Source organism: Melospiza georgiana, chromosome 20, assembly GCF_028018845.1.
Source record: "Melospiza georgiana isolate bMelGeo1 chromosome 20, bMelGeo1.pri, whole genome shotgun sequence".
Taxonomy (NCBI): Eukaryota; Metazoa; Chordata; class Aves; order Passeriformes; family Passerellidae; genus Melospiza; species Melospiza georgiana.
Window position 1 is genome coordinate 12007863 of NC_080449.1, and position 10099 is coordinate 12017961.

Sequence of the window (10099 nt, forward strand, 5' to 3'; positions counted from 1 at the left end):
CCGTGGAAAGCCTCAGAAGGAGTCCTGTCTGCTCCTGGTGTCCCAGGAAGTTACTCTGGGTAGCCCAGTAAGAATCCTTAACCACTGCCAGGGCTCAGGTCTGCTCCCCACACAGGGGCCCTTCACAGGCAATTGAACCCAGCCAGGCCTGGGGCTGTGCCAGTCTGACCTGCACCTCCTGAGCATGGAAACAAAGCCATCTCCCTGTGTTGTGGTTTTTAGAGAATTTCCAAAAATATAACTTCTCATTAGGATACTCTTCACATTGAAAGGGAAGTAATTTCTAAAGTGAAAGACCTGGAAGCATGAGCCGAGTTCATCACACAGGGCAGCTGATTGCTGAACATCTCGAGGGTTCAAATAAATTACCTTCTGTGTGCTGGGTCACATGTGCAGGTGCCAGGGCCTGGTTTTGCCTCTCCAGGTTGTTCTTTGTGCCCCAGAACTCATTTGTTTCCCTCCATGGGAACGCTGGGGAAGGTGGTGGCTGCTCTTCCACCTCTAGCACCATCCTTCAGCTTATTAGTCCTGCAGCTGTCTTCAGGCAGCATTTCAAACAGAGAAATTGTAAACTGAATATTACAGGCAAATTAAGCATTTGCCATCTTGTGAGAAAAGGTCTTTAATTAGGAGAAGGATACACTGGAATGCCAAAAGGAAAAAAAATTGACAGGGGACGGACAAGCAAGGGGGAAGCAGGAGGAAAGAGCATATACAGTCCTTGGATGTTTTAATAAATGATGTATCTGAGGATTATTTGATGTAGTTGAGACTGCCAGGATGTCTTGCATTTCCAGTACCACAACTGAAACTTATTTAGGATTTTAAAAAGAACCTTTTTGAGGTAAGGAATTTATTAATAATTTCCTGTAACTTCTGTCCAAAATACTGAGTAAATTTCTTTTGATAAAATACAGACTTGTGGAAGTACATGGAAATCCCCTAGCTTCTGACATAGCTGCAAGCTGGAGCAGGGTTTTAAAGCTTGCAATTATTATCTTGGTTTTTTTGACAGGTTTTGCATTCCTGGCTGGTGCTGGGCTTAGTGTCCCTGCAGTGCCTGGTGACCTGTCAGAGGTCTCCCTGTGACACTCGGCCCTGCCAGACCCAGTGGTGTCCAAGGGCATGATCCCTTCCACTGGCTCTGTCCATCCAAGACACTCTAAAGGTTCTTGGGAGCCTGGAAGGGAAACAAAATGTTTCCCAAATGTCAGAAATACAGGAAATATTTTCAACCACGTTCACCATTCTCTGCTCTGTTTATGATGATATATTTGATTCTGGTGAGCTCTTTGTGCTACAGCTGACCCTAGAATGCAGTCTGTGTGTGTGTGACATGGGTTGCACAGTCACTTGTGAGGCACTAACCCTGCTGTGTTTGTTTTGCAGTGGGAACTCCCTACTATATGTCCCCAGAGCGAATACACGAGAACGGCTATAACTTTAAATCTGATATCTGGTCTTTGGGCTGTTTACTGTATGAGGCAAGTATCTTCTCACTTTTTTCTCCTGGGTTTTCCATAACCACAGAGTCTGGGACAGGGATTGAGTAGGTCAGACTGCCTGTAGTCAACTTGTTGAGAATCCTTGGAAGAAGCATTTGGTGTCCATTGTGCCCCTCCTGAGCAGAGTGAGGGGGCTGTGCCACCCAAAGTGAGAGATGTGGAGGATGGAGCCATGAACAGCCAGCTCACTGCATGCCCCTTCCTGCTGGGAGCACAGCTCTGCTAGGGCAGCACAGTCAGAGTTTTTCCTGACTGCCTTTGTTTTGAAAATAGCAAATTCATTTGAATGCAAGGTACTGGTTTCTTAGATGGAATTCTGACCAATTGTGGTATTTTAATCTTGGGAGCTTCCAGTAAGGAAAAACAGAGGTTTTATGTGATGTGAAATCAGTGTCTCTAACCTACTGTATTATGACTGGAATTTTTTCTAATTGTACATTGTCTTACAGCTTGAGGCTGTAAGAGCAGACACATTTGGATGAACTGCCCAGTGTGCAACTTGTTCTTAAAAGCTGTTACATGTATTTTGAAAATAAGTGTTATGATTTACTAACTGTGCTTTTGGGTTTATGATTTAATTTTTAGCAGGGATCAAAGGGTATCAGTGTTGTACCTCTTTATAATCTAATCTAAATCTTTTTTAGATGGATGCTCCTTCCAATTCAAGTGACAGTGCATGCCAGCATTTAGAAAGCTTTTATCCCCACCCAGAGAATTAAAAATCTCTGGGATATATAGTCAAGAATATTGCTCACATCCTCTTTGGTTAACCAATTATGGGAACTGATGACATTTTGCTTCTCAACACAACTTCTAGTAATCCCATGAAATTAGAGAGTAAACAGAAATGTAATTCATTTTGTGAGCACTTCAGCTGGCTGATTTAACAAACGTTGTAGGACATGGTAACAGTAAATTTCCCCATTACATGTGCAGGGCTCAGAGCTGGGCTGTGGCCCTGCCCAGGGCTGCTGGGAGCAGCCAGAGTGGGCCCAGTTGGACTGCAGTGCCCACTGCTGCTGCAGTGCCAGGGTGCTCTGAGTCACTGCAGGCTCAGCTCCCGGGGATGGGATTCCAGATTTATGCAGAGAGAAATATTTAGCGTTGTGCTAAGATATGTTTTTGTTGCAGGCAATATGGTCCCCTTATGGCACAGGAGTCTTGGTACTCCTTGTATTTCAAGAAGCTGAATTAATTGCACACTAAACATAATTCTCTGGTAGGAGTAGCAGTACTACAGTAACATCTGAAAAATTTGGCATGTGAAGCGTTTTAAATTTCCTTCCTACGTAGGTAAACCTTAACTTAGGGAACAGGAGCTGTGAGATACTGCAGATTCCAGGGAGGACTGGACAGCTACCAATTTTATGCTTAGTTGTTAAACAACTACTTGACTTCTTAAACTTTCTAGAATTTTGAAAATGAAGCATCAGATCTGCGTGTCTTTGAAGGAATTGTTTTATCTGCTTTTATGTCTTGTAAGGAGAATGTTTTTCCATTTGGCTTAGAAGTAAGGGAGGGATGCTTGTTTGGGTATGAGTCACTTCTGATATTTCTCCAGATAGATTGTGTAGATAAGCTGCAGAGAGATTTAATGTACAAATTGCCTTCAGAGACATGTGTGTCCACTGGAATCCACTTAGGGAACATTGAGGGCTTTGGGACATGATGCCACATAGCACCACTTAACTTTGACATTGATAATAATAGTGATTTTTATTAAATCTTATCAATATAGTAGTAACTGTCTTCATCCCTCACTTCCTGTAGATATCTGTCAGCAAGATAACTTGGAGGGGATAAAAATAAGTTGTTAATTCCCAGAATGTAGCTACAAGCAATGACTTCAGCAGTTCTGGCAAGATGATCAATTTAAGCACTAACAGGGATTCCCATCTCTGGATGTTTGAACCAGTGCTGCTGCATGGTGGGCGTTTGCCATGGAGATCTGCCTGGCCTGGGGTAATTGCTCTAATCAAAATGTCAGGAGCAAACCCCAGTGCAGCATCACAAAGTGTAGTTAGTGAGATACTCACAGTGCCTGTGGTCATGGCCCTGCAGCCCTGGCTGCTGTGGTCACAACTGGGTGCTCTCTCTTTCCACTTTAATTCCCTGCATTTACCATCCCAAACCCCACAGTGTGTCCTTTTCAATCCTTTCCTTTTGCACACGAGCACTTAACTAAACCTGGAATGAAAAGTTAATGGGAATTGGAAAACCCCTCTCAACCCCCCTGGCATTATTGATGTGTGTATTGAGATCCTGGAGACCCTGTTTAACTCTTGCTTGCTTTCTCTGTTTTCCCTAATGTCCCCATTAGTGCTCTCCCTGGAACAGTCTGTGCTGGGTTCTCCAGTTTGTTTTAGCTGATTGAGAGCAGTTTGCTATCAGTCCTACTTGGGGAGCAGAGTCTCTAATTGGACTGTGTAATTTTTCTCCTACTGAGTTGCCTACTACTGTCGTGACAGTAATGAAGTAACAGTGACACCTTTTGCCTTCAAAAATCTTCCAGATGCTCTTGCCCCATGCTGGGGTTCTTTGGGATCCTGTCAGGAGACTCTTCACCCTCAGGTCTGTGGGTTTGTGAGGAGTAACGTAGTGTTACTCCTGATAGTAGTGGTGAGGAGTGAGGAAGAAACATAATGCATGAGTCTTGGTTCCTCACTGTGGGGTGGGAGGTTGGAGGATTTGGTCTTGGCTCTCTCCAGTCCTGCTGGGAGCTCTCTTGGGTCAGAAAGAGCCAGAGTTCTCCAGACACTTCCACTGCACAGGTAAGGAGCAACAGACCATTAATCATCAAATACCCCCTTAATGTGCATTGAGAAGCATCAACTTCAGCTGGCCTGAGATGAAGCTGAGAGGAAAAGGAGCAGATTGATGAACATTTTCAGTAGTATTGTTCTCATATCTGCCTGGGATACTCTTTTTTAAATAGCAGATTTCTGGCAGGAGATACATTTGTTTTGAGGTTGTTTAGGGGTTTTTTAAAAGATTAAGTACATGCTCATGCTTTCAAGATTCTTCATCTTCTTAGCAGCTAAATGTTCAAAGACAGAGAGAGAGGATTGTATCTGAGAGGGTTTCAGAGTTGTCTTAGAGCCAGCTGAGTTCTTGCTGATGGGCTGGTGGTCTGAGCATCCTCTTTCTTGGGGTTTTTTCTTGGGAACTCTGGCAGAGCCTGGCACCAGCCCTACAGGGCTGCAGAGCTGTTGGGGTCTCAGAGCAGCCTGGGCTGGGGAGCAGCAGCATCCCTTGCTCTGCTCACTGGCACAGAACAGAATTGGCTCTTGCAAACTGGCAGCACCAAGGACTCTCAAATCCTTCATGTTTCTGAAACATTTTGTTTTTTTTCTCTCCAGATGGCAGCTCTGCAAAGTCCCTTCTATGGAGATAAAATGAACCTGTTTTCTCTTTGCCAAAAAATAGAGCAATGTGACTACCCACCTCTTCCAGCTGAACATTATTCTGAAAAGGTAAATTGGGAGTGTGGTTGCAGGGGAATGGGGAGGTGCAGTGAAGCTTCTCCAGGCACAGGGAAAGGGAACCCAGGAGGAGAACCCCCCACATCTAGGGAAGAACAGGGGATGGCCAGTGGGTCCTTGGGCTGAGCAAATTACTTTTGTAGTGTCTGAATACTGACAAGGTAAATCAAGACAAAAAAGATTTTTTAATGTAAGAAATATTGTGAAACTGAAAGTCTATGGGGCTGGCAGAAACCAGCAGTGACCTGTAGGAAAGCCCTCTCCTTGTTTCCTTTCCCATGAAACATTTCATAAAAGAGCACTGATATGTTTGTTTATGAATTCTTCAGTGTGTGACAAAGTGGAGAAGGATTAATTTTAAGAAAAAAAGTCATTTAGTTTAATGCAATAAGACCTGTACAGCAGCTGTCCAGGTTTGTGTGTCTGGACACGAGGGATGGGCAGCAGCATCTGAAGCAGTGCATAAACCCAGTGTCCCAGTTCCTGCTGGCCCAGCTGCAGACATGTGTGCTGGATTTCCTCAGGGCCCCTTGAGATGAGCTTGACTTTTTTCTGCCTCACCTAGACAAAGCAGCTGGATTTCCTTAACCTCCTCATTTCTTACACTGCCTTCTCTTTGAAAGGAAATGGCTAATGGCATTCTGAATGTTCACTGTATCCTATGGGGTTTCTCTTTTGTTTCACTCTGCCTCAGCATCCTGAGGAGGGGGCAGGAAGCCGGGAGAGCACGGCCTGGCCTCGGCCCTGGGAGGGACCTGCACCAACTTCACTTTTTGCTTTGTTTTTGCTTGCCAAGTAACTCGTGCAAAACGGTGCTTTAAGAACGAGGCTGTAGAAGTGAATTTTACCATTTTTTGCCCCAAGCTCCGTAGCAGCGCCCAGCTCCATGCATCCCTTTGCTGTGCTGCTGCAGCTTGCATTTCAGGATATGCCTGTTGGCAGCAGGAATTAGTGTAAGTTGACAGATGTGTTTCCTGTCTTTACAATTACTGTCTGTTTGCTTCCCTCTGGCAGTGCTAAAGAGTGTGTGGAGTGCAGTGATACAGTCGGGGTGAGAAGGATGGTTTAGAGCTCAAAGGCGCCGGGTCCCAGAGAACTGCAGATGGTTCATGCACTATTAACAGGATGCTGGGGAGGCTGTGCCTGTGGCTGCAGCTCCTCAGCTGCTGCTGGTGCTCACTGGAACAGCACAAACAGGGAATTAGAACAGGGCTCCAGCACCAACAGCACCAAGCGTGTACTTCCTTGGAACAAGAAAGAGGAATAAGGCAGTGTTTTTTAAGCTTTAGTTTCCTTTCAGGGATGTTCCTCTCCTCTGTGGCTTTTTGTGCCTCACCAGTCCACATCCTCCTGTGAGTAACTGCATGCTGCTGGAAGCAGGAGGAGGAGCTGGGATCCAGCCAGGGTTGGTTTGCTATATTGGGAACAGATTTGCTGGTAACTGGAGATGCTGATCCAGGCTCAGCCTGTGGTTCCTGCAGGGGCTGGTGAATGCCTGTGAGGACAGAACTGCCCAGGCTGTGTCTCAGTGCTGCAGGCACAGGGAGCACAGCTCCTGTTTGGACAAATAGCACAGGCCCTGGGCAGAGCTCTAGGAGCATTTTCGGCTGTTGGTGGGAGTTTTGTGGTCAGGGCTGATTCGTGTTCAGTCTTTGGGGTGTCAGGGTTGTGAAGGCTGCAGTGTCCCTGCCCTGAGCTGGTCAGTCACCAGAGAATGGGGCAGGGCCAGGCAGCAGGTCTGGGCTGGGAGCAAGGGCTGGCCCAGCTCCATCCAGAGCTGGAATCCTCGGGTTCGTTAATGCAGCTGAAGCCGAGTGCTTGATGGCTCTATGGCCACGCTTTTAATTACCGGTGAAATAATTGGCACTGTGGTTACTGGGAGGATGTGAGAAGATCAGAGGCTCAAGGCTGTTTTTCCTGGTGCCTCAGGGGTACCAGCAGCTTTCAGTGTCTGTATAATTAAAAGCTACAATCTTTCATGTGCACAATAAAGAGGGCTGGGAGGTGGGGACACTGCAGCCCTTCTGCATTTTATTTATTAGACATAATCAATGACCAGTTTCTCTTCCTCATACAGGTTTTTTAGGAAGCACCAGGGTCTCATAGCTGTGTCCAGTAGCTTGGGATCCACAAGTGCTGGTCAGACTCTTCATGCTGAAGGCTGGAGTTTAGTGCTGGGTGCTGGGGATGGTGCAGGAAGGGCAACACAACTGCAGTTCCTGACAACTCTGCTCAGGCTCCCCCTTTCCTCACTTCCCTTTCACTGGCAGGTCCCTCCACACCTCCCACCTCAGTCACAGCTTGGAAGCGATCTCGGGTTTCCTTCCTTCCTTTGTGTTCTGCTTGTGCCACAGTGCCTCCCTCTGTCCCATGCTCTCCCCAGCACTGGGTGCATAGACTGGGTCCTCCTTTGGGATGTAAAATATTCTGGGGTTGAGGAAGATTTAAGTCTTGAGTGAAGATTTGGTGGGAAGGATTCTTCCTGGCTCTTTTGGAGGTGGGACACACAGACACGAGACAGACACATGCCTGGACTCTGCCCAGCAGCAGAGGTTCCCCTCTCCTGCTTCCCACAGCCCTTCCAGGAGTGCAGAGGCTTCACTCATGTGCCTGTCCTGCTCTCTTGCAGAGGCTTCACTCATGTGCCTGTCCTGCTCTCTTGCAGAGGAGTCACTCATGTGCCTGTCCTGCTCTCTTGCAGCTGCGGGAGCTGGTGAGCATGTGCATCTACCCCGACCCAGACCAGAGGCCCGACATCAGCTACGTGCACCAGATAGCCAAACAAATGCACGTGTGGACCTCGAGCACATGAGCCAGAGCCGGCACAGCTCAGTCTTACTTGAATTCTTTTTCTCAGCTGAACACGACTGGTGCCAGGTCACACAGGTGGGAGGTTGAGCACTCGCAGCAGAGGCTCCATCATTTGCAGGTTATTTGACAAGGACTCTTACAGGTGGTTGTGCTTTAACGTGAAGATTCTGTGAGGTATTGCAAGTGATTCTTTTTATTTTTTATTTTTAAGGCAAATAATGTTACGGATGTAGATCATTTAAGGGTCCTTTCTTAAAACTGTCGTGTGTAATCTAGGATAGCAGCTACTACCGAGGGCTCAGCGTTTGCCAGACCTTCTATCTTAACTGTAATGTGAAATATTGAAATAATTCCTTCAGTGAAATCACTTTATACTAATGTAAGGATTACCATAGATTTTGTGTAATTTGTATAACTGCTACTTTGCCTCTTCTGCAAATGGTTAATAGCAAATTCAGTTTTTACTTGGCGTATTTTAAAGCAGCCATTTATGTTTTTATTAATTTCCTCCTCTTCAGACTTAGGAACTGGGAAGCGTTGGGGGGGGGTGGGAAACCCTTTTGTTTCATGATTTCTTTTTTTTTAATTGAAAACTTAAGAGTATTTTGCTGATGCATTTCTCTGTCAGAGATGAGTTAAACATGAGCCTGGGGAAAAGAAGATAAACATGCCAAGCAAACCCATACCAGCCTTGCTCCTGCTCCTTTCCCTCATTTTTCCCTTTTGGAATGGTTCTTCACCTCCAGGTTCCTGTTCAAAACCAGTGTTTATCAAAGCCAACTCAGTTTTGGTGCAGAGACTTTGACACGTTCAATAGTACATCGGGTACTATCAGTGGAACTTCAGCAGTGTTTTAAACACTTGGAAAATTTAAAAAAAATAAATGAAATGCTTTGTGTATGGAATTCTGCATAGGATCAGCCCCTTCTCTCAAACTGTGAAAGCTCATTACAGAATGTGAATGTTTATAAAATCTCAACGTGATCTGAAGGAGTCATCGTCTTTAACTGCATGAAAATTGTCAACCAGCTAAATTCATTCATTGAATCAATGATTTGTTTCCTTACTGCCAATGGAAATACTCACTGCCTTAGAACAGCCGTGGATTCACGTTCCAGTGTCTCCATTCCATGTGCCTGTCAGGAGCAGCAGGGCTGTGCTCCAGAGGAACCCCTCGAGCCTGTGCTGCTCCAGTGCCCTGCCACGTGGGACAGGGGCTCGTGCCAATCTATACATTTGTGTGAGACAGTTCAAATGCAGCCTGTGCCTGGTTTGTTTTTTTAAAGAAAGCTTACAATCTTTAACTTTTTTGAACTAAGATTAGGGTTAGGGGGTTACATACATATATATGCTTTTAGTGGATTTTTTTAACCTACCTTTCTTTACTTAAAGGAAAACTGCAGTGCCATCTTCAACTACTTCCTGTAAAATTTGGGAATATTTGGATAGGGTACCAAGAAAAGCCATTAACTGCTGTGAATATGGTTGGTATCATTAATGGAAGATGCCACTTACTGAGGCTTCTCAGCAGAAAGTTGAGGCTGCTGCTCTTGGGAGAGATGTGGGAAATTTAAATCAGCAGGAGAATGTCGTGGAGGCACCAAATTGCTCCCACCATTTCCATGCCAACCAGCTTGGTTATTTATACCAGCTCTTCCAGCACTTGCCAGAGTTCAGCCTGAACCTCTCTGGTTCCACTGCAGCTTTCCTTGGAGCCATGGCTTCCAGGGAAGCTCAGCTCAAATACGAGTATCTGGAGAAGTCTGATCACTTTCTTGCTACATGAAAATTTGTAGTGCTTATAAAGAAATGTATTTCAAAAGGTAATTTTTTGCAACTGTGCCTTTTTAGATAAATAAAAAAAATTATTTCCAAAATAAACACTTTTGTTTAAAAAACAAAAAAGTCCAGTATTAAGGTCCAAGTGGAGGTGAATAACAAGACAATCAGACTTGAAATGATGCTGGATGTGCCCTGCATATACAGCAAAGAGGGAAGCAGTAACAGCACCAGCCCCTGCTGACCAGTGAGAGATACCCTGCAGTGAGGTAGGAGAGCAGTGTCTGTTGGAGGGGGCAAGGGCAGCAATTCAGAACCACCAATGCTCACTGTTTTCTTACATTCTATTAAATCAAAACTTATCAAATTAGACTTCTGCAGAGCAGTTTTACTCCTGCTGTTTTTGTTCCTGGAGTGAGGTAACAAAGCAGCTCCTTTTCTGCCCCCAGTGCCAGGTGGTGCCTGGAGGGGAGCACAGCTCTCACCTGCTCATTCCCCTTGGGGTCAGTCCCAGAGCCCTTC

The 10099-nt window shown here is 45.6% G+C and overlaps 1 protein-coding gene across 3 annotated transcripts in view; it reads left to right on the top strand.

Moving 5' to 3' along the window:
- NEK6 (NIMA related kinase 6) overlaps nucleotides 1-8703 on the top strand; it is a 42874-nt gene extending 34171 nt beyond the window's left edge. For all 3 annotated transcript variants that reach the window (XM_058037895.1, XM_058037896.1, XM_058037894.1), the window contains exons 8-10: nucleotides 1390-1484; nucleotides 4865-4978; nucleotides 7689-8703. In XM_058037895.1, the coding sequence (XP_057893878.1) occupies nucleotides 1390-1484; nucleotides 4865-4978; nucleotides 7689-7799 (320 nt within the window). In that variant the 3' untranslated portion in view covers nucleotides 7800-8703. The remainder of the gene's footprint in view (nucleotides 1-1389; nucleotides 1485-4864; nucleotides 4979-7688) is intronic.
- The last annotated feature ends 1396 nt before the right edge of the window (nucleotides 8704-10099 follow it).